The sequence below is a fragment of the Rhea americana genome, unplaced genomic scaffold, assembly GCF_003343005.1.
Source record: "Rhea americana isolate MKP2758 unplaced genomic scaffold, rheAme1 scaffold_37, whole genome shotgun sequence".
In the NCBI taxonomy this organism is placed as follows: domain Eukaryota; kingdom Metazoa; phylum Chordata; class Aves; order Rheiformes; family Rheidae; genus Rhea; species Rhea americana.
The window spans coordinates 283092-307426 of NW_028186501.1; the positions used below are offsets into that span (position 1 = coordinate 283092).

The 24335-nt window shown below is 39.4% G+C and overlaps 1 protein-coding gene across 5 annotated transcripts in view; it reads left to right on the forward strand.

Moving 5' to 3' along the window:
- JAKMIP2 (janus kinase and microtubule interacting protein 2) overlaps positions 1-24329 on the forward strand; it is a 74604-nt gene extending 50275 nt beyond the window's left edge. For 4 of the 5 annotated variants that reach the window (XM_085312698.1, XM_085312697.1, XM_085312699.1 and 1 more), the window contains 17 exons: positions 9-155; positions 1984-2124; positions 3141-3197; positions 4875-4994; positions 5463-5591; positions 6573-6656; positions 6959-7021; positions 8677-8775; positions 10390-10488; positions 10828-10881; positions 11767-11832; positions 12766-12834; positions 13895-13972; positions 14864-15067; positions 16755-16820; positions 18455-18527; positions 23408-24329. In XM_085312698.1, coding sequence (XP_085168824.1) covers positions 9-155; positions 1984-2124; positions 3141-3197; positions 4875-4994; positions 5463-5591; positions 6573-6656; positions 6959-7021; positions 8677-8775; positions 10390-10488; positions 10828-10881; positions 11767-11832; positions 12766-12834; positions 13895-13972; positions 14864-15067; positions 16755-16820; positions 18455-18505 — 1527 coding nt within the window. In that variant the 3' untranslated portion in view covers positions 18506-18527; positions 23408-24329. The remainder of the gene's footprint in view (positions 1-8; positions 156-1983; positions 2125-3140; positions 3198-4874; positions 4995-5462; positions 5592-6572; positions 6657-6958; positions 7022-8676; positions 8776-10389; positions 10489-10827; positions 10882-11766; positions 11833-12765; positions 12835-13894; positions 13973-14863; positions 15068-16754; positions 16821-18454; positions 18528-23407) is intronic. The other variant, XM_085312700.1, reaches the window with a different exon arrangement.
- The last annotated feature ends 6 nt before the right edge of the window (positions 24330-24335 follow it).

The window sequence follows — 24335 nt, forward strand, 5'->3', positions numbered from 1 at the left end:
CAATCCAGTTGAAGCGTGTCCGAGAAGCTGAAAAACAATGTAAGCCTCTCCTGGAAAAGAACAAGTGCCTCACAAAGAGAAATGATGAGCTGATGCAGTCTTTGCAGCACATGGAAGATAAACTCAAAGCAGTCACTAAAGAAAATATAGAAATGGTTGGTACTGAAGAGCAAAGTGAGGATGACTGCATGATGTATGTCTGTGTTCGTGGGTATGTCTGCACAGTGTATGCATGTAAATACATAGAGAAAGTGTGTATGAGTTTATAGTGTTTGTACTTTTGAAAAGCTATACAGACCTCAGCATTGCTATATAGATTTTTATACTGTAATGCTGTGTATTATGCACACCCATGCAATACGCCCAGAAAACAGATAAACTTGTCACAAATCACAATTCTTTTTCCGCAGCTGTAGCAATGCAGATCACAAGCCACTGGGCTCTCCCCAGTAAGTGGGAGACACTTTAAAGTCTCTGTGCATTAGACATGAGCAGAYAGCACCACTCGTGTGTGTGTGCACATGCAGCAAGTTCTAACTTAACTCCCTGATGTTTGCGTTTTACCGTGGAGATGCCCAGAGGATGGCTGTTAGCAAGCAGGGGGTGGCTGTACTACCTCCTGTGGGCTGTAGCCATCGCCCCTTCCTCTGCCTGGGACTGGATGCGTGTCATTCACGAGTAAAATGCATGCCTTTCCTCACTGTGGGAGGCTGTAAAATGGATATGAGCAAGTGCCTGGACAACAGGAATGGATCCCACTTGCATACCCTCTTCCCTGCCTGGGCCTGGGAGTGTCTGAGCATGTGCTTCACGTGATGGGTGTCCAGCGACGTTGTGAAGGAAGAGCTGTGTTGTATCACCTTTAAGGGCTGCTGTAGGGGCTAGACTTTCACACAATAAATAAAAAAGTGTTGTCTTTTATTTCTGCTTGAAAAACTAGGCCTTACTGTGCTGCTTTTTTATTAAGAAGTGTTAGTCGCTATTAATAAAGTTCACAGAATTACAGAATGGGTAAGGTTGGAAGGGACCTCTGGAGATCATCTAGTCCAACCCCCCTGCTCAGGCAGGGTCACCTAGAGCACATTAGACAGGATTGCATCCAAGCACGCTTTGAATATCTCCAGAGAAGGAGACTCCACAACCTCTCTGGGCARCCTGGTCCAGTGCTCCGTCACTCTCMCAGGGAAGAAATTCCCCCTCTCGCTCAGGCGGAACTTCCTGTGGTTCAGTTTCTGCCCATTGCCTCTAGTCCTTTTGCATGGGACAACTGAAAAGAATTTAGCCCCATCCCCTTGACACCCTCCCTTCAGGTACTTATACACATAGATAAGATCCCCCCTCAGTCTTCTCTTCCCCAGGCTGAASAGGCCCAGCTCTCRCAGCCGTTCCTCATGGGGCAGATGCTCCAGACCTCTGATCATCCTCGTAGCCCTACGCTGGACTCTCTCCAGYAGSTCCATGTCTCTCTTGTCCTGGGGAGCCCAGAACTGGACGCAGTACTCGAGATGAGGCCTCCCCAGGGCAGAGTAGAGGGGCAGGATCCCTCCCTTGACCTGCTGGCAACAGTCTTCCCAATGCACCCCRGGAGACCATTGGCCTTCCTGGCCACAAGGGCACATTGCTGGCTCATGGTCAATCTGTCATCCACCAGCACTCCCRGGTCCTTCTCTGCAGAGCTGCTCTCCAGGTGGTCAGCCCCCAGCTTGTACTGGTGCCTAGGGTTATCCCTCCCTAGGTGCGTGACTCTGCACTTGTCCTTGTTGAACCTTGTTAGGTTCCTCTCCGCCCAACTCTCCAGCCTGTCCAGCTCTCTCTGAAAAGTTATGGGAATTTTGTAGCTGAAGCATATTTAAAGGGCTTCACAACTTAAATGAAAAATAATGCCTGATTTCTAAGTGAAAGTGTCCCTCTCTCGCTTGCTTTTTTTTTTTTTTTTAGTAATTGCTGGATCTTATTTTATCTATTTCTTTCTTCTTATCACAGAGAGAAAAAATGACATCTCATCCTCCTCTAAAGAAGTTAAAATCTCTCAATGACCTGGATCAGGCTAATGAAGAACAAGAAACAGAGTTTTTAAAGCTTCAGGTTATAGAGCAGCAGAACATAATTGACGAGTTAACAAGGGTATGTCCAGAGCAGCAGGAATTATGACCAGTTCCTGTGTATAGTTCACCTCTGTTAGTATTTCTTATTATAAACAGAAGTCAGAGGGTAAGATACTAATCTTACCTCGCTTTTAAAACATCTACACATTTTTAGATATAGAAGCATATGGATGCTGTTTGTATGATTTCATAAATGTGTTTAACTAATAACTGAATTTCTAACAGGAGCAGCAGTCCTACAGTCCTAAGGTATAACTCTTGTTGWGTGTAAATTAAGCTGTCTGTAAATTCCCTGGGTCAGCTCTAGAAATGAACACAGACTAAGAACCGTGGAGCTCAGGAAGATATTTACATTTTCAGAAGACGTGGCTGTGCTGAGCTGTTTTACTATTATAACTATACTAGCCCTTGTAAAGAGAGATGCAGGACACAATGTGATACCCTTCCTGTGCTGGAAGGGAGCATGCTGCTGGTTAATGGTTCACAAGTATTTCAGTTACAGCATTTAATACTAACCATCCCCTTTTCTGCTGGCTTTGCTGTATGGTATTGAGGGGAAGGAGAAGGAGACTCCAAAACAGGTCATTGCCTCTCCTAAGATGTCATTTCTAGGAGTACTGGAACGAGCGCTAATATAATTTAGTGACTGAAAGACAGAGAAAATATGGCCTCTGCATGGAAGGTGATCTGTGTGCCTCAGATACCGTGTCCCAACCAGTTCCTCCTGACAGGCCTCCCCATGATTTTAACAGGAAATTGATAAACTCCTGTTGTTAGACAGCCTGTCAGGGCAATTATACAACTGGAGTTTCTTTTCAGATATCCCTTCTTCCCTTCTTCAAATGATTGTCAACTGATGCAGATACATGTGTGAGTCCTCCCTTCTACCTGGAGTCAGCTTTCTGTTTGAACATACAAAAAGTCAGTGGAAGCCCAGTGACTGACTTAATCTCTAGATTTGGCTTTCTGTGGCTGCACAGCAACGAAGAGAAACACAAATTTTAAATCCAGTAATTTTTTAATCTTATTTTCCAGGATAGGGAAAAACTTATTCGTCGCAGAAAGCATAAAAGGAGTTCAAAGCCAATTAAGGTAAGAATAAAAAGACTTTTAAAAGTCTTTAAAATGTAAAAATGCCAGTAAGCTTTGTAGAAAAACATACTTTAACAATCTRTTTAAAGAGATTGTTGTGGATTATAATAAGCTTCTTTAGCGATGGGGTTTATAAATGGGCTAATTTCTTTAGGAAGGCTTTGTGGATCCTCTTGGAGATTCAGTTAAGGGTGCATAGCTGTTTTATTTTTGGAAAAATCAGGCTTTTTTCCCCCTCTCTGAAAAAGTTATAATCTGTATTAAATCTATTTTGTATAAATACTGGTTTTGAGGCCTATTATGCTGAGATGTTTTTACATTTCTAGAGACCTTCTTTTCTGTCTTCTGCTATCTGATTTTCATAGCACATCTGGGCCAATCTTGCAATTCATACTAAAGCAAAGTACTTATATATCTTTTTTTCTGCAAGTGGAAATTTCTGCCTGAAAACTTGAGCCTTTTGGCTCATTTTCACAGGCCTTCAGCTGCCTCTTATGTTTTCTTGAACTTTGATCTGGTCCAGTCCATGGTATGATTTAAAACAATTTCAGAGCTGAGTAGTGAACAGTGATTCAAATAGCTCTTTTATCAGTTGGATTCAGGAATGATYTTGCAACAGCCAAATCTCATCTCCAGAGCATGGTGGGATTATGTAGGAAATAGAGCTTGATTGCTCTTTGTCCTCTGAGGACATCTTGTTTCTTGGCAGCTTTAGTGTATGTTTTTGCATGATTCTAATCCCAGGTTTAGAAAGTTGTAATCTCAGCAGTGGAAGTGAAAAATGTTACCTTAGGCAGTGGTGTTCTACTGATTAATTTTTCTGAGCTGAGGATCTGGCTTAATCTAAAACTTGRAAAATGTAATGGGAGTAGCAGCATGCTAAAGAAAAATCTCTGCCCTTGCATGAAGGCAGGAGGAAAGATTTTTCACCCCAGAATGGTTCAGAAGACATCTGTCAACATGTAGACTGATCTTCAAAGGTAATGTTCTAAAGGACTAGAGATGTCTAARTGGGAGAATAGAGAACCTGATTCTTCTCTCATGGACACTGCTGATACTGCTGATACTGCTGAATCTTAGCACTTCTCTCCCCAATACTACTGTTACTCGCTGTAAGTCAGTAAAAGCTATGGTAACACAAAGCTGGTACAAAGGAACTGAGACTTGTATTTTGCACATCTCAGTACTATGTTAACTGCCATATGTTGAAAGAGATTGCTCACACTACAGTTTGGTTCTGTGTTGGACACCTCACTATCTCCAATCTAAATAATTTAATTAACCTATTAGATGAAAACAGTGAGTGATATTCTATAAAGATGGAGCTGCTTGACCTGCAGGTTTGAGCTTCAGCATGTGGATTTGAGCACTTGATACCTGACATATGAGTAATTATGCAGACAAACTGATCAATGAGCATTTAAGATACACTACCTACAGTGTTACTTATATTTTCCCTCAGTATCAGATCTAGTCTTTGATGTCATTCCTTTAGAGTTTGGTTGGAGATGATATTCACAGAGGCAGATCATACCTCTTCTTTCATATCTTTCCTTTTTTCTTTTTCTTTTGGTATATAGGAATGCAATTTTGAAGCTGACTAACTTTTTTCCTCGTCAGGAGCCATACTGTCTGCTTCCAAGGAGATTCAGAAATTGCATGTTTTTCCTTCTTTAGAGGCATGTAGTGGATACAGTTTTTGGCTACGATGATGATTCCATGGACTCTGAAACATCCTCCATGGCCTCATATAGAACAGACAGAACACCAGCAACCCCAGACGATGATTTGGATGAGGTAAGATTTGACTTCTTCCTCACTTAGAGCCAAGTTTTCAAGAGACTTTGACTTCCAAACCAAGCGGCCAGGCTCTCAAAGACACTCAGGTTTTATTGGTGCATACTGAGTGATGTTTTTCTGTAAGTTTGGCCTCAGTTTTGATTACTGATATACTAAAATACTAAATGGGAGATTCTTTCAAAATTTAGTCCCTAGAGCCTACCACTATGCCTTTGTTGCAATTCGAGATGATTTTTTTCCTCTCCCACCTTCAAGAAAATAAAACTCACAATTCTTTTAGCGTGAAGACTTACAAACACAGTATAAGTGTCACATTCTTATTACTTCATACTACAGCAATTCAATTTAAAAAGCTATTTTAAATCAAGACCTGTAAACCAACTACTGTTTTTAACAAATCATATTTGCATTCTTTGGCAATGCTGTGATGTCTGGTGCTTAGACATGTCCTTTCTGTTCTCTCAGAACTTAGCAGCRGAAGAATCAGAGCTGCGGTTTCGACAGCTGACAAAGGAGTACCAGGCCCTGCAGAGAGCTTATGCACTACTGCAGGAGCAGACAGGAGGCATTATAGATGCTGAAAGAGAAGCCAAGGTCAGTATTTGTTCATGGCGAAGAAAAGCATTTCATTGCTACCAGTATATATACACACCTGAAAATGACATAAAAGGAAATGGAATTACATATCCATACAACAGGGAGACATCGATTTCACTATTTGCTGAGCGCATTTAAAGAGACTGATGATATACTCAATTTAAAAGATGTTGTCCTCCAGCTGAACCTGAAAACTCTGCATTTAAGCAGGCATGCCAAAGCACGCAATTCTGCTATTTGGCACAGAATCACAAGGGATTTCCCATCTTTTGCTCAGAGATACAGAAGTTTGTAAATGTAAATGAAGTCTTGGCTTTCATAATGACATGCATTGCACCAAGTTTAGAAGTACTCACCTGAATGTTTCTGACAGAGTCATGAAAATTAAATACAAATTTTGGCATGATGAAGATTACAGTAAGCCTTCCAAGGATAAAAATATTGTCCCTTTAATCATAGAGTTGTTCAGGCTTGAAGAGACCTTAGGTGTCTGTAGTCCTACTTCCTGCTCAAAGTATGGTCAGCTGTGAGATGATAGAGAGTTGCTCAGTGCTTTGCCCAGTCAGTTATTGAAAATCTCTGTGGCAGATATGAGTGCTTCTTTCCACTACCCTTTGCCTGCCTCATCTGCTCAGCACGTTTTCTTTAATGTAGTTCTTCTGCCTCTTGCTAGGTTCTCTGAGCACAGCCTATTATGCTGGATATCTGTGCTTGGGTTTTGCTACTCTAATGTGRCAAGTAATAATAAACTTGGCGGGATGTGTGTGTGTGCTCACGCGCTGATTTTCCATTCTGTCTCCTTGTGTCATCTTAGGCCAGTCTGTGAAGTGGCATAAAATACCACTCAGCCAGAATCTTCATATTGGTTACTCACTCAGTGGAAATGTTCACCAGACTTTTTGCTGTGTTTGATTTTCTTTGTGTATCAGCTGTATTTCTCTTTCTGTTACTGTTTTATGCTGTGCCTGACTTCAATAGGCTCAGGAGCAACTCCAAGCTGAAGTCCAGAGATACAAAGCCAAAATAGAAGATCTGGAGAAAACTTTGGCACAGAAGGGGCAGGTAAGCACTTCTTGTGTATTTTCTTTTGTGATACTGGATTTTACCTGCTCTGCTCACAATATCCCTAGCACAATTTCAGTATAGACTTTCACAGGTTGCAGTGTCACTCTTGAGTAAACAGGTGGGCCTAATGAGTTCAGAAGCTTTGCTACAATTTGGTTGATTAATACATTGTTTTACTGTAATCTGTAGCTTGTTGCTATAGGAATTTAAAGCCTGTATATTACAGCTCCATTTTTCAATAAAAATGCCAAACCTCATGGAGTCTGATTATTTTGTAACAGTACTGCTTCATCCAACAGGACTCGCACTGGGTGGAAGACAAACAGCTTTTCATTAAGAGGAATCAAGAGCTTTTAGACAAGGTACATTCAAAACTTTTGGGTGTTGACTTTGAAGAATAGTTTGCATCATGCAATACACTTTTTGGACATGAGGTCTGGTGCTTATAGATGTTCTGTRAGGACAGAACTGTATGGATGGATATGGATAAGATAACATATGGATAGACAGGTCTTCTCTAGCTCTGTCTTAGGTGCTGTTGTTGCTAGCACTTCCTAGGCTGATTCACTAACTGCCGATAAACTGCCATCTTGGCAGCTGGAAGCTCTGCTGCAGCATTCTATCTTCAGGGTGCAGTCAGTTGCCTTCATGTAATCTTACACTAAAGTCTCTGCTGTTGCTATCCTGGCAGGACATTTTGGACTCTACTTCTAGGTGTGAAACAGAAGTAGGTAAACGCAATCACCCTGTAATACCAGAACACTTTCATACTCCCAATCTACATACATTCTGTGTATTTTTAAGAGCTTATGTCTGTAGCTCTAGTGAAACTTAAACTCCTCAGTCACCTGATGCATTCAGGAACAGCACCTCTCCCTATATAGATGAGTGTGTATRTGTGTGTATGTATGTGTTTATATATATGTGTGCATGTGTGTGTGTTTATATATATGTATATTTAAAAGTGGAAAATCGGACTACGAAGGACCTCAGCCTTGCTGATATATAACCAACAGTGGCCATACATACTACTGCCATCAGCAATAGAGGCCATAACACCCAGTACCCACTATCTTTCCTTCTTTTGCCTACACAAGCAAGGTTTCTTAGCCTTTGTTTCTCTTCTTCTGTAAACACCCCTTATAAGCCTCCAGCCCTGTGCCATACTTTCCCACCTAGACAAACTGCAACTCCAACTCTATTACTTCACCATGGGTGGCTCATTTGACCTCAGACTTACTGTGCTCCCTATCTCCGCTTTTCTGGGCCATGCTCAGAAAGCTGGATTGCAAAATACAGGTTGTGGCACTAGCTAGAGACTTGCAGAAGACTACAGGCAGTAGAGCTACTGATGGAATTGTCCACAGCAAGCAAGATAGTTAGTTGGCTGGTGGCTGTTCTTCACCTCTATCTGCTAATCAACAGAACTGCTTGTGTGGAGATGCTTGCAGTGCAGTTCACATGAAAGCTCACCCAGAGCTGGATGGCTGTTTGGGTAACAGCCTCCACAGAGACAGCAAAAGAAACAGCTGTCCCCAAATCCCWACACCAGTTCATGGGGAATGTCTGATCTAGCCCAAACCCTTCTGCAGGCCAGCACTGGCTGTTTCTGTGTCTGAATAAACATCCTGATAGATGTTTAGGCAGCCTGTTCACCGGGTCCTTCAACAATAATGTCTCCACAGCCCCTCCCCAGACAAACTATTCCAGTCTTCACTGTGAGTGCAGTGTCTAATAGCCTACATAGACTAACCTAATAGTTAACCTGACACTTTATAAAGAGCTAACCCTCACTAGGATTGCATTCCTTTATGTAGACTTTCAACCAAAATATTTTATGATATTTAGCAAGAAGTCTACCTGTAAACTAAAGACACATTGAGGTAACACAGCAAGTACTGAATCATATCTAGAGTTTGGATTTTGCACTGCCTATGCTCCCTGAACTGCTACTTGCTAAATATTCAGTGTTTCTTATAACAGTCACACAGCTCATGAATTTATCTATTTCTATTAGATAGAGAAACTGGAAGCAGAAAACCACCGCTTGCAACAAGAGCTGCAGGATGCCCGAGACCAGAATGAGCTGCTGGAATTCCGCAATCTTGAGCTGGAGGTGACAGACGAGCTCTTTACAGTAGAGTTGGGAGCAGGCTGAAATAGCACACTTGCATGGGACGTCAACTTTAATGAAATGTTTACATCGTCATTTTAGTGATATAACAGACAAACAAATCAGGCCTGGAATATCTAATTAGAGATGGTCTGTGGAAGTATGTCAGCTCTGATATCTTGGAAATAGTAAGCTCTGTACTTGACTGGTTCACTTCTCACTGAGCCATGTGCCCGGTTTGCATAGTTCAGCTTAGCTGATTAACTTCAGTGTGACTCTGCTAGTTTGCCACAGCTATGAATATGTTTTTTCTAGCATTTTGAAGCTATCTGTTGTCATCATGCTTCTTTTTTTTTTTTTTTTTTTCTGGCTGAGAGTAAAGATGCCCAACGCTGGCCAGGATCTGTTAAAATTAACAGAAATTGAATAAAATTAGCCAGATAAGCAAGCCTTATACCCCATCTTCATACACATTGCTGAGGGCTGGGTCTTGGTTCACAGCTCAGATCTCCTCTCAGAGGGGAGATACCTCTCTGCTGACTCTGAGTGCCCTGATGGCACCCTTTCAGGACTACAGCAGTCTCTACCTCAGTTTCCTGCCCCTGAAGTGAGGATAGGAGATGTTTTGTACTGGTGAATGCAGTCTTAGTCTTTAACATTATTATGGGCAATGTGTCAAAAACACTGTGTGGTGCGTATGTGTCAAAACAATAGTACATGCCTGTGTTTTTATAATACTTTGCCTGAAAATGTCCTAAGTTATTTAGCTACTACCACAATACGAATAACAAGAGTCACAGAGATGACAGGCAGATGTTCAGACTATCTGCCTGCTTCCAAGCATTGTCATCTTCACAGGCATCAGACATGTTTTCTGTTGAGGAGCTTTCTCATGACCTTGAACACAAATTAACAGAGTTACCTCAGGTGACTTTGGAGGTTCCTTAAGGAGCTTCAGAAGATTCTGTATGTGGCAAGAGGAGGAGTATATCAGACTTGTATTTTCCTTTCTTTAGACTTTTTCTCTTTAGTTATGTATTCTTGTTACGAAWCCCAACCAAGAAAACCTTCCATCTGATCTGTTCTCTAGGATAAACTATTTTTTCAGTTGCACTTTTCAGTTGCTGTCTAAGGCTTTATAGATTTGCCATTCAGACTGGGTAACACAGCCTTTCCTAGCTCTCATGAATCAGAGTTGTGACAGATTTGTTCCTTATTTACAAACTTTTCCCACAGTTTTAGCTGACAACTGTGTTTCTGTTACAACTGAACTTGTAAATTCACTTAAATATTTGTAAACCAAAACACATTTAAAAGTGAAATTTGTTCTTCACTTCTGTGCTTGCCTGAATTCCTGAAAGGGATGAGAAATAACATTTTTCAAAATATTTTTTAATTATTTCCATTGATCCTTCAAAGCTGGACAAATATTTGTAAGCTATATCCAGTCAAGGTGTATAAAAATAGCAAAGCTGAAAAACTTTATTTATTGTTTGAATTTATTACTTTCCACAGATGTTAGAAAGTATGACTTACCAGGATGAGGAAATGTGTAAGTCTGAGTATCCTAGTAGTCCTGAGTCACATACCTCTGATGTCTTTTTAATTTACTTTAAGGAAAGAGAGAGACGATCCCCACCATTTAATCTCCAGATTCACCCATTCTCAGATGGTGTGAGTGCTCTGCAGATATACTGCATGAAGGAGGGAGTTAAGGTAGGTTAATTTTGTAACGCAGCACTGCTAACCCAGCAGTGATGGATGCTGCCCACATAACCCATTATATCCATCTCTGATAGTAACTTTACTAAATTTTAAGCATTTAAATTCAGTCTAAGGTAAGCATGTGTGATGACTAATGCAGTTGAAATGGAGTTCTGATTATTACATAATCGTAAACCCTGGCTCAAAGGCAGCTGGAATTTGGTGTATGATGCATTTGCATGAGATAATACAAAATGTTTGGTTGATCTCAGTATTAGTTATAGGAGGGACAAATATTGCAGCTGTGATTAATTGTGCATCTCATGCTTTTATTTTATTCTTTCTTTGTAGGATGTCAGCATCCCAGACCTCATAAAGCAGTTAGACATCCTAGGTGATAATGGGGTAAGCCGAAGTGGGAGATATTTTCCCTATACAAGTTGTATAAGTGAAATCTATGACTACCATGGCTGTTTTCTAAGGTATTTGCTGAAATTATTAATACTAGAATCATTCACTTAAAGTGTGTTTGTCTCCATAAATTAAGCATTTGGGAGATTTCAGTAATCAGGGAACTAGTAATGAAATTCCAGCTTTAACCTCTCTTAACAGGCTGGGAAGGACTCGTGTCTGAACTTTGCTAAAGTATATGAACTAGATTGGTTGTCTGAGCCAACCACATCTTTGTTAGAACTAAGATTCCTCTGCAGGCAGTTTCATAAATAGACAAATCCTCTGTGGCTTTCTGGGTGGGCATTGCTGCCCACTTTAGTCATCCATGTGAAAGAAAACATCCTGTATATCTAGCCCACTTTGAATACCTTTAAAAAAGCATATAAGAAATAAAAACTACAGACAGTGATTGTYTCTTTGCTTAATGCTGATGTAAATTAGCATTATTTTTAAAAAAGCTTAATGGAAATTCAGCTTTATAAAACCAGTATAAGGACAGACAAATGCATCTGATTTTAGTCTACATTTCTCATAAGATGCAGTGGTATGAAAACATAATCAGTACACATCATGCAGAAAGGCAAAAGCAGTGCTCTTTTTATTATGTTACTACACTCTGAATATTTAGATGGAAATAGGACACCCTACACACATGACAGAGTTCCCCTTAAGCGCTCTAGAGCTAATCTGTTGTCTGGATAATAGATATTCATTGACTTCTGTTATTGTTGGTTTAATGCAGAAAGAACCAGGTTTGTACTTTCTTTGAAAAGTACTCTCCTCTGGGAAACTGCTGCTCTTAGACTTATTTTTTCATCCTTCTCTTTCTCCTCACAGAATTTAAGAAATGAAGAGCAAGTGGCCATAATTCAGGCTTCCACTGTATTGTCCTTGGCAGAAAAGGTAACATATGTGCTTGCTTTTCTCATGTGTTATCTAAGACCTCATCTAACTCTGGAAATTTTCTGTTGTGTAGTTTTCAATATTGTCAAACTTTCTAGGAACTATAGGAAACTATAGGAAAATTTATACCAGGAAAGTGGTTCCTCAAATAAAGTAAACTGCACCAGCAGTAGTATTTTATAATACTGCATATCAACCAGAGATTTTGCAAGAATAGAAGTACCTTAATGTAAACACAATCCCAAACACCTTTGGTAAAACAGCAAGAATATCAAATACAACTGGCCCAAGCTGTGAAGTCAGAACAGCTGCAATTACAAAAAGAATGTGAAATGAAACTTGCAATTGTAAACTGAATGAGAAACCATCAGGCATTTAAGCCATAATTAGAAAATGCCTCGGATTTCTAGTCCTGAGATTTCCAAAGCTTCTGAAGAGATCTGTATGCAAAATTTCCACTGAAAATGTTTATCTAAATTCCTTGTCTTGGAAAAAAAAAAAAGAAAAAGAGGGTTGGTTGACACTGTTTTCTGTGGATCAAAAATAGCAGGCAACTATGTCAGCAAGATGGCATCCAAGGATTCTACTTAGCAATTTCCCCTATGCACAGAGAACTACCATCTACTCAGCTAAGCTATTTTCAGATGCTACAGCCCCACAGGTCCTTACCCACGGGATGTAATATGGTCCCCTGTCCATCCAAGGAAGTGTGCTTTTCCATCTTCCAGTAATTCAATGGTGAACCTCTGGCTTCCTATCAAGTATCACCTGTAGACATCACAGCTACACCACTCACAGGAGAACAGACTCAAGAAGGGCCCAGAGCTAGCAATAGATCTAAAAATAGACGGATAAGATGCTGGATGTCCATTTGCCACTGCCCACATGCCTAGAAAACATGATAGGTTACAGCTTTTGTTGTCTGTCCTCCAGTGGATCCAGCAGATTGAGGGAGCTGAAGCTGCTCTGCATCAGAAGATGATGGAACTGGAGAGTGATATGGTAGGGAAGTTTTTCTGAATATACATTTTAGAAGCAAGCCACTGAATGTGTTGCATTTATCTGACATGCCAAAAAGAAGGTCTAAAAAGAAGGTCTTTTGGCAAATTAAGTAAGCAGGCTTCATCTAAATTTTATGGTGAATCCATAGAATTGTTTCTAGTCTGTTTCATATGCAACAGCATAATCACAGAGAAATAGTAATAGTTATTGTATGAAAACTTTCCCTCTTTCTGTGAGGATGACTGCTTATTATTAAACACAGAGGGCTCAATGTTGCTCAGTGACTTTCAGACATGAAAAAGACTATGCTCTTTGCCTCGTAAGATTCACAGTCTAAACATCACTTGTTGTATCCCATTTTCATTTGACACCCCTAAGTGGGAAGCTAATGAATTTCTAACTCTTTTTTTCTTCCATTACATTTTAAGGCCTTATTCTAAAGGCAAGACATTCRTAGCTGAACTGAACTTCAGTAAAGTTATTACCTTGCCCTATTCTTACTCTAGTTAATGGAAGTAACATAAAAGTTGAACAAGCATAATGATATGAGTGGGTAACTGTAGTGGTTTACATTCTGTTCCTGTGGTATGTCTATACTCAAGTCAGTTCTACTTCAGATAGATGAAAATAGAAAGCACAGCAGGTTTCCTCAAATAATGCAGACATGAATATGCCTTGTTCCTGTTTAGATTATTCCACTTTCACATTTCTGAAATGAGAGAAACTAAAAAAGGAGTTGTGATTCCAAAGGGGAGATAATAGGAAACTACACAGAAAACCCTAAACCATAGTACTAAAATGCCAAGCTATATCACTGAAGTCAACAAAGAGATGATGGATTTAGTTCCATGTAGATCAGATCCTGATGAAGTATACACAGCTATTTTCCCTTCCTACTTTTCTAGCTGAGTCAGGTATTAATAACTACACAGAGTGTCAGTTGAAGACCAGTCTCRTAGTCCTGCCAAAGTCAGACACCTGTAGTTGATCGAATAACACTTCCCACAGCGTTTGGAGTAACTAATTACTTCTTTTTTGTCCAAATGATCCTTCATTGTAGGAGCAATTTTGCAAAATAAAAGGTTATTTGGAGGAAGAATTAGACTACAGGAAGCAAGCTCTTGATCAAGCATACATGGTATGTACAAAGGAAATGCTACAGCACATACTGGCCAGCACTTTGACATGGTACAAATTCCTGTAGGATCAGGAAAAGAGAGGTTTTTGTATTTCCTAAGTATTTTTTAAAAAAATCTGGCTTGTTATTTCCCATTCTGCTAACTTATTACCATGCAGTCCGCACAGCCTCAACATGACACCTAGCCTTTTCACACCATAAAAAGCCAGGGTACTCTGAGAACAGAAACTATTTTGTTAGTTAGAAGCAGATGTTGTTCATTAAGGTCAGCTTGTCCAGCTGGAGTCAGTGCAACCAACTGGAACTCAGATCTGGAATCTTAGATGGCCCATTTAGCACACATTGTAGCAAGAAGACAATATGCCACAAATAGCAAGAGCTTCTGCTGTAAAACACTGCCGTATCAAAGAGGACTGCATGTAGGTCTGATAAGTGCATGTGCACATTCATATGTCAGTTGGTAAGAGAACTCATTGATGCAAGAGCATTGTAGTCTGATACGCTGACCTTCAATCTTTCTTCTCTGGGTTTTTAACAGAGTGGGTCAAAATTTTAGAATTGGCAAAATACTCATCTTTTTCTAATTACAATTATGAGATAGGTGTGAAAATTCCATCCGGCTCCTGATCATCTGTGTAACTGTTTGAAAAAAAAAGTCAGTGAGGGATTTCAGTGAAAACTAATATTGAAATATGATAAAAATAAAAGCCCACATATTTTTGTGAAAATACTGAACCATTCTTATGAGTTCTGCTTTTCATATTTTTGCACACTTGAGCATAGAGACTACCTCTCATGCAGGTGCCTGAAAATGCCACTAACACCCCCCTATTCCCACAAAGGTTTGTAGACTGTTCCTTCTCTAATTGACTTCTGGTTTGCATTGACCAGAGGATCCAGGAGCTTGAAGCCACATTGTACAATGCTTTGCAGCAAGAAACAGTGATAAAATTTGGGGAACTGCTCACTGAAAAACAGCAGGAAGAGCTGAGGACAGCAGTAGAAAAGCTAAGACGTCAGATGCTGAGGAAAAGCAGAGAATACGATTGCCAGATTCTTCAGGAGAGAATGGAGCTGCTCCAGCAGGCTCATCAGGTAAGACACGGGAACCAAGCACATGTGGATCTGTTCAGTTTTGTTGTATAAAAACTTAAGCTAAGATCAAACTTAAGCAAGCTCCAGGTTCATGTGTGAGCCTGGCATCTAGTTTTTTGAGTTACCTTATAGATGATGTCTTTACTGTGTGCACAACTGCACGCAGTTATTATTTTGTGGTGGATTGTTTTGGCATATTTTCACTTTTAAAATTCTAAACCAAATGGATTTCATCCAGAATTCTATCTTCATGAATCCAGCTTTGTAATGCAAATGGTCAGCCCTAGTTATTGGACTTGGTACAGGAGGAACTGTATAAAGGCCTCTGGCTCACGTTGCATAGAAGAGCCATCTGGTTTTCCAGACACTGCTGCTCTGTCTCTCCTGAAGGGGGAAGTTGTTGTTTTATCAATGAGATATAGTACAATTCACATCAAAGACCAGTGTTTGCTGCTGTGCAAGCTGTGAGGTCCCAAAGCAGCACAGCAAACGATCATCATATGCTAATTAATGTGACAGCTGTAAAATGAAACAAAAACTACTCACTTGTTGTTTATGGGAATAAGAGAAAGAGCATGCATGGTGGTTAGGGTTTCTGGTTTAGACATGAAAATGTAGTTTTCACAGTCCTGCCTGATTCTGATTTGGAGACTTCAAATTGCTCCACTTTATTTCAGGTAAGCATCCTTCTTACCAGGTCTTTATGGAATGAAGAACTTTTTGATTTCAGCAATGACCATTGCCTTGATTAATAMTGACAAAGGAGTTCAGACTTCTTTGAAAAACTCTTACCCAGCCTCTGTTGCAGATGGGGTTGGGAAAGGATGAGAGGCAGCAAATGGAAGAGATAGTGTTTAAAGGCTGCCATCTGCTAGTTCTCTGGTCTCCAGACAGTTAGGAAAATGGTCACAGGAATGCCATCTACTCTGCAGATGCCAGATGCTCCAAGTGTCTCCTGGTTTGCCCCTCTGGCTTTCAGCTGTTTGCTGGCCCAGAAGCTTACTCCCCTGACTAAGCAGAGAAAAGATACAGAGATTCATAGCTTCATTTTTTATGGTTAGTAATTCTGTCTCCTACTCTGCAGGATATTTTTTCCCCAAATGCCAAAAGTTAAATTCATGTTACATTTTTTTTAATAGTACTGTTTAAAATACACCTTGGCAACCAATTACATCTTTCTAGCTCACCACAGAATCAGTATTTTCATAGTACCATATACATTTATCATTTCAGATCTAGTAATAATACTTTAACCCTCTTTCAATGTATCAGACTAAAAAAAATTAACGAATCATGACATAATTCTAAAGAGTGTAAATATGATGCAATCCTGTTTACCTCCAGACCTTATGCTTTCCCTCTCTTTACCACATGATTAATAAATATAAAAGCAGAAATATGGAACAGATCCTCTACTGATATAAATAACTCTGACTTCAGTTTAATTTCCAGCATTTAAGGATGCAGTCAAATATATGCAACAGCATGTTTGAACAGTGGTATGTGAGGTAAAATTGGGGTTTGAAAGGGCCAGTGGATGGACCGATGGTAGTGCACAAGATGATCCCTAACAAAGAAATGGATCTGTTCATGTCTAAGCTTTTAGCACCTGGGACACCGTGTTACTTGTTCAGCAGAGCAAGCGTACTAAGAACTTGGTCTAAATGTTTTCTTTTTCATTTTCCAGAGAATCCGAGATTTAGAAGATAAAACTGATATCCAAAAGAGACAAATCAAGGATCTGGAGGAAAAGGTTAGTTCTGTTATGTTTCTGAAGCAAACTGATACATTTTTTTGAGGGTCATGACCCAGTTTTTGTGAACTACATGTCCTTTCTGTTAAGCTGGATCAGTTGGACCCTATTAGTGTCTTTCTACTCTGCTTTCTTTTCAATTTGTGACTTTCGTTATATCTAAGCTTTAACTGTAGAGTCCATTCCACAACAAACTATGTTTTCATTTTAGGAAATAAATAATTACATGATGAACATTTTAATGAATGATATTGGACCAAATAATGAAGCCTTTACGTGGTTGTTATATGCTGTATTGGTAGACAATACTTTTAATAAAGCCAAGTTGAGGTTAGCAAGCACGAAGGATCAAATGAAACTGAGTGAAGGTTTGAAGATGGTCCTTACTTGGCAGGACTAAGGAACTTGGGTTCTGATCCTATCCTCCGTATTGAAGATTGCAAGTGACTGCAGTTTGAGTATGGTACAAAATCTTGCCTATAAACTGAACTATCCAAGAACTATATATATTAATTTTATATATATATGTATACACTCACACAACCCCCCCACACACATATATGTATTTATATATGCATGTGTGTGTATATATATATGTATGTATGTATTTTTATATTTTCATATGAAAAGCTGAGCTGTATTTTTTTTTGAGGAGTAAGGCCTGCTCTATCACATAAAGATTTTATAATTTTAGATAGGTTAGGCAGCATTGCTGGGAAAAAAAAATCACAGTATGGGCCCAAAATTTAACATTAGCATACTTTCTAGAAATATCAGACTTCCACTGCTGGTATAAGATGCACTGCCAGTGTGCACTTTGCCAATATAGTTATATGTGTAGATATCTACATACATACATAATATGAAATACTGGCTATATTAGTGCAATGACAGTAATGCCAATGAGTTCTTTGAGTTAGTATATATGTTCCAATAGCAAAACATGTGGGCTTAATCTAAAACTTGATATACATTTTCCTTTCCACTTTTCTGCCAAAACTCTAGTATTGCTACGACTCAGTGTCTTTCTCTCTAATATATTAAACTTGGAAATACGTGAGCTCATAATGTATGATGAAAATCAGAAACAAACTAAAACTTATGCCATAATAATGAAGACCTGGAATATGAGACATTTAATGTCAATTTTCAAAAGAGCTTCCAATTCACAAAACTTCAGATCCTAGAAAAGGATGCATTCATGATTAAAAAGAAGCATCTAAACATTGATTATTCAATGTTTAGTGGTTAGGGTTTGACATTATGCATTGTTCCTAGGCTGTTTCCAACATGAATTACAGGCAGTGTTTTTGAACCCACTTAAAAATTGTTCCATGCTATGCTTGATATCCAGCTTTGTGACTTTGAGCAATTCATCATGGTTCACAGTGACAAATATACCTCAGGCTTTCAAAATGGTGCTGATTGTAATTCATCACCAAAATTAATGCAAAAATGGAGTCTGTGTTCTAAACCTGGAGATGATTTAGCCCTTTCAGGAGCAACTAGGGAAATAAAGTGTTCTCTGGATACATAATTATTTTACTTGTCCTGCAGAGTACAAAAAGAACTAATCCTGATGCTTACAACACTATGACATCTTGTTTTTACACCATCTTCTTTTTCTTCTACAGTTTCTATTTCTATTCTTGTTCTTCTCTCTTGCCTTTATTCTTTGGCCTTGATGTCAATGTGCCTCTTGGAAAGGTAAGACTACTTCATTTATTTCCTCGAGGCTATTGCTGCTTGCACAGACCTGAGGATCAGATCCTTGTGTATTATATTATATATATCTGGAGAATTCAGCAGATCAATGTCAGTTTGCAGTAGTTCACAATTGATGGTGGTAACTGCTGAGCTTACACAGAAGTTACAGTCAGACCAATGCTATCCAATATACTTATAAGTGGATTGACAAAAGTTTTCTGATGATGCTAAGCTATTCAGAATGGTAAAAAATAAAAGCCAACTAAAATTTCCCAGTATCAAGCAGTCAATAGAATTGCAGATGAAATTCAGAATTGACTTTTTCAAAATGATGCAGCTGGGAAAAAGTTTTAAATCTCAAAGATTTCTCAAGAAAGTGTGATCAGCTGCTGAGGGGAAGGATGTGGGAGAAAGCCTTCTCTGGCTTAGAAAGAGAAATACTATTAAAAGGAGGTGTGGGAGAGGTCTGGAAAATTCATCAGAGGGATAGAATGGCTGAACAGGTCGCTGTTGTTCACTGTTTCCTCCAGCACAAGCAATTGTCATGTAACAACTTTGAAACAAACRAACAGTGGTAGCTAATGATGTAGTATATAGAGAAATCTTGGCTACAGCATGCTTAGCAGCTGGAAGTTCAAAGTTGAAAAAGCAGTGGGAAGATGGGGAAATAAATCAGACATCTATGATGTGCTTGGCTTTATGTCTGGCCATTTTCAGAGCTAGGATGCTGGACTAAGTGCATCTTATATCTGACCCAATATAAATGAAGTAGAACATGTCCTTGAGTCTTAAATACAACATTATCCAGGCTGTGTAATGACAGATTGGAATTTTCTGATTAGGGGACAGACCCATAGTGTTAAATTTCTCACTATAACTCTTGGTTCTATGACTATGTCAATAAATAAACCTTTCTGCCCTTGCACTTGAGACAAGCCCTTCTACCATTTGCACAAGCTTAACACTTGTTTCCAATGCAACTCAAGATATTGGTCATAATTAAGTGTGATAGGTCTTCACCCCCCGTTAAAAAAGAAAAAAAAAAGAAAAGAGAAAGCCCCCTACTTTGTGCTTCATTTTAGCTAGAAAGGTTTTTTTTTTTTTTTTCCCTGCAGTTTTGTTTTGAAGGAGAGACAACTTTTAATTAGCTATAGCAACTGGAATCCACTGCTTCCTGTGACGGACAGACCTCAAAATAAATGTTTTTATGGGCTTAGCCAGCAGCATTTACAGAAYGTGGACTGAATGGGGAATGAACCAAAGGGAAGAAGTATCTGTGTGTGTGGTGTTGATAGATCAGTGATCATGGCTCTTGTAAACAATTGCCAATCTCATTATAGGTTTGCTACTATTTAAAACATACCTCCTTGATCCAATGAATGTTATTTTAAAGAGGTTAAGTTTTGGCTTCATACTCACTAACAAAGTTTCTGCAGCAGGCTTTCTGGGAATGGTGACACAGCGCAGTAGCTGGGAGTTATTTTGAGTGGCCATAACTAGTGAAAATTTGATTTTACAGTTTTCTGCTAACTCATAGTGGAAAAAATAGAAGATTTTCTGAAACAGATAAATTATTTATAGGCTGATTTTAAGAAGCTAAACTTTTCAAAATACAACTTATGAACTGATAGTGATATTTGCAAGAACCTGTCTTTATTAGTTCTTCCCATCTGCTTATCCTGTTGTCCTTTTTTTAATGGTGCAGTTTCAGATTTTTTAAGCAATTCATACACCCTAGTTTTGCCAGTGCTAATATCAGCTATGGTGGAAGAAATAATAAGTAACCCACAAATCTTGACCCTAGTTCTTTGAAAATGTACCTTGTAAGATATCCCCTGCTCAGTTTAAGTCACCTTGATTAAAAATGCATTCATGACATTAAAATATTAAACAGTCTTTCCTAATCCCATCTCTTTTAAGATTGAGCCTGGTAGAGTCTTTGCAGATAGAGCAAGCATGCTGGGAGCATGCAAATTAAAATTTTCTTCAACACTGGAATTCTTCAGGAAGTGTTGTCCTGCTGATGTTTTATTGTTTTTAATTTTGAAAAAAATATTTTTTCAAAGGTTTAAAAAAAGCCCTCAGTTTGTGGTAGACGCAAATGCCAAGAAGATCTATAAATATAGATAAAATAATTTGCATTAATAAATATGATATTTTTCATTAGAAAATGAAAAGATAATTTGCCTGAAGACTTTTGTCCACCTGTAATTGAAGTTAAAATAGAAAAAAACCCTAGTTCCAGGGCAAAATGGTCAATGTGTACTTCATGAGACTATATGAATGTTTTTGGTATACCAGTGAAGAATAGAAAGGAAGGGAACCTAGGAGCTAGATACAACATGGATGAATCACTTGGGCTGGCTTTTCAGGAATTGCAGATATACGCTAGTATCTTTTGAAATAAGCACTTCTGAAAATATAGACGTCCCTACCATTTTGAGATAAGAATTCTAGCAGTGCTACTTAATTGTTTGTCTTGGAGACTGTGAAAATATCTAAAGTGCCCTGAAATATTTAAGTATCTGCATGCCAAGAAAAAAAAAAAAAAACTTCAATGGATATCTGTGTGCATCAGTTCCACAGTGACTTTCATATTGCTGTCTTAACAGCCTTGTAAATATTTAAGCAATGTAATAAAAGACAGACTGAGTCCTTTCTTGCGGAGGAGCCATCTCTTCCCTCTGCTCAAAGCAGGAGGGGGGAAAACAGACATATACAAGGAGAAGAATCAAGAACATTAAAAAAAATAACAAAACCTCCACATTTGCTGATTTCATTTTTGCCCTTTTGGCCTATTTTGACGGCAGGTTTTGTCTGCTCAGAGAAAGCTGGTGAGGGGTTTATGGCAGAAGTCTGCATTCCTCCTAAGCATCAAGCAGATGATTGTTACTTGTTTGCAGTGATTCTTCCACCCGCAGGTGGCTGCTAGGTCACATCTCTAGCACAAGCTTTTAGCTCCCTTTGATGCATTGGGTTGACTCTTCATTTGTGCATTTGTTCAGCAGGACTAATAGTCAAAGTAAACTAAATCATTTTTCTGCCCCCTCTAGAACTGGCTGGAACTATAATAGCTCCAATGGAAACAGCAGCATTGAGGCTGATTTCATTGCTGGGGTCACTAGCACTGTGTCACTGAAACAGGACTTCGCTCACTCTTCCMCACACACATCTCGTTCACCAAGTTTTCTGCTTGTTTTGAACAACACCTAAGATTTAGCAGGTGTAAATCCCTTTAGTGTAATTTCATGCAGACCAGGAAAGCTACTCTATCTAATGCACCAGCATGAGAAGAATTTCACTCACTGGATTTACTGTTGCTCTGCAGAGGTTGGCCCTGGAAAACCAGGAGGGTCTAGGTCACAAGACCCTTGTGTCTCTATTCCCATAGAGAGAACAAGAAGCATCAGAGAGAAGTGAAGTGTAGCTTACAGGCCTGGAGAGCCTGCTGGTGTGTTCTGCCATTTTTAGGATCACACAGAAGATGAATGAAGCCCTGCTCATTCTTTTGCTTTTTTCACCCTCTCCTTGTGTATTTTGCTATGAATGTCAGGTAGGGAACAAGAAGGTGGATTTCTGTAAGCTGAAAGACAGAGGAAATAGCTATGCCAGTGATGCAGACGTAGTGATGTAAGGAATGGGAAATCAGCTATGAGAATGGAAAAACATTAAGGGGCAATATGAACTKAGTGCTTTTCCAGAGGAGCTGAACAGCTGTGAACTCACTTGCACTGTTAAAATAGCTGTAGCAGACACAGCATCACAGCAAGCCTCATGTCAGCAGAATGTTTTACCAAGGCACATCACTCTACCAGTACAAAGCACCGTATCTTGTAACCTGCCTATCAATTCCTCAAAAGCAATATGATAACACAGGCAGCTGTTAGCTGCTTTTGCTGTGTGGTCTCAGGCTTTACTCACTCTGTTGAGCTCCATGAGATCCATAACTCTCAAGACCTGAGGTGAAGGCTCAAGACAGAAGCAAGTTGGGAATGGCATTGGCAAGACTGAGAGGAATTTTAGCAAAGTCATATTTTTCTGAGGCTAGAATACACAGAATCAGAGGGAATAACTAAACAAGTTTGTTTTATGTTTTCCAATCTCTTTAAAGTCCACCTGCATTCCTAAGTGACTTTGACACTTGAAGTAACACAGCAGGGGTGAGCATGGCATGAGGAGTGTGCCATCAACAATTCTGCTTCTTAGAACTATTGATGGTGCATGTGATTTTTGGAAAATTTGCTTTAGTTCCTTTGGACACCAGTTTACTTTGCTAGCCTTATCATGAGAGACTTCAAATAGTTCCCTTAATGAAACAAATTAAGACACAGTGCATCCTTGAAATGCATCTAGGGGACCATTTGAGGCTTTTGAAAAGTCTTTCTTTTTGTTCATCCCTTGCTGCAGTTTACCCTTTCCCAACCTTTTGTTTAGGTGAGGGCAAGCCGTGATACAATCACAGATGATGCTTTCTGGCTTCTTTCTCTCACAGGGTGGGTGCAGCACCCACTGCTGTATTTTTCAGATAAGAAAGGACAAGCATTTGAAACAAGGGTGGGTGAATGAAACCATATGCAAAAAAAATTTTAGCATCCATACCAGAACTCTCTAGTGCCTGTTTATATGGGATTTTTCTATGTGAGGGTTTTTTTCTGTACTCATGTATATCAGTGTTCATGTAAACACTTACTTGTGATCACGAAGGGAAATCTGGTTTGCATGTATTTTGCACTCAGTAAAATTTATYGTGTAGACTTGAGTGGTGAGAGTTGTCTGGTCTTCAGTTGTCTGGTTGATAGACTCCATCCTGTCAGCTGGATAGGCAGGTAGAGGAACTTAACAATTTTCTGATATAGATGTTCCTTTTTTTATATTTTTAGAGTGCCAGACCACACAGATAAGTCCTTAGAAAGGCAAATGCTTCCAGCTCCCCCCTCCGATGAAGAGAACATTGTTTACACCTAAAAAAAAAAAAAAAAAAACTGAAAACCTGCAAGTGAACAACCTGTAGCCAAGACTGCAACCACTTTATATTTTAAAGCCATCATTCAAGATTTGTTAATTGACAGTTCCTGTCAAAGCTATGGTATATGCTGCATTTAATGAAATTCTATATGTCAAAATTAAAAAATGGAGAAGAAAAATAAACAGTGAACATACATCACTTAGAAAAAACTTAAAGGGAACAATGAGGAACCACGTTCAGCTGATCAAGTCAAAGTGTGTCTTGGGCATGAAACCAAAGTTAGGACAGAAAAATCTATCCCTGCTGTGCAGGGTGATCACTTTAAATGTAACACTGTCCTCCCATGGATTGAAAATAACAGGACAGAGCAGGAGAAACATTTTACAGACTGTGAGGAGATACTGACCATAAAGCATGCGGTTTCAATAGTCTGGCTTTCTTACTACAGGGACTCTTTCTCTCTTTTGGTTTTACACTCAGGAACAATGACAGCTGCAACGTGGGGGCGGGGGGAAGACAAGAAAAACACATTCTGATTTCTGGTGCGACAGGTAGGAGTGGGCACTGGGTTTTGTGTCCACAGCTGTACCAGAGCACCATGCTGCATGGCCACAGAAGGGAAGGAGCAGGTGCCTGGCATCAGGAAGATTTCTGATGGAGCTGCAGCCTTACCTCTCCTCGTCTGCCCTCCAGGAAGACGAGCCTGTCCGTTGCCAGATACTTTCCATACTCTTTAAAGACTGCTGGAGAGATAAGAACAACCACACTTGGTTTCACTAGCTGAATAATCTGCTGAGGATCACTGGACTAGGCCTGCAGAGTGGCTTTTAGAAAGAAAAAAA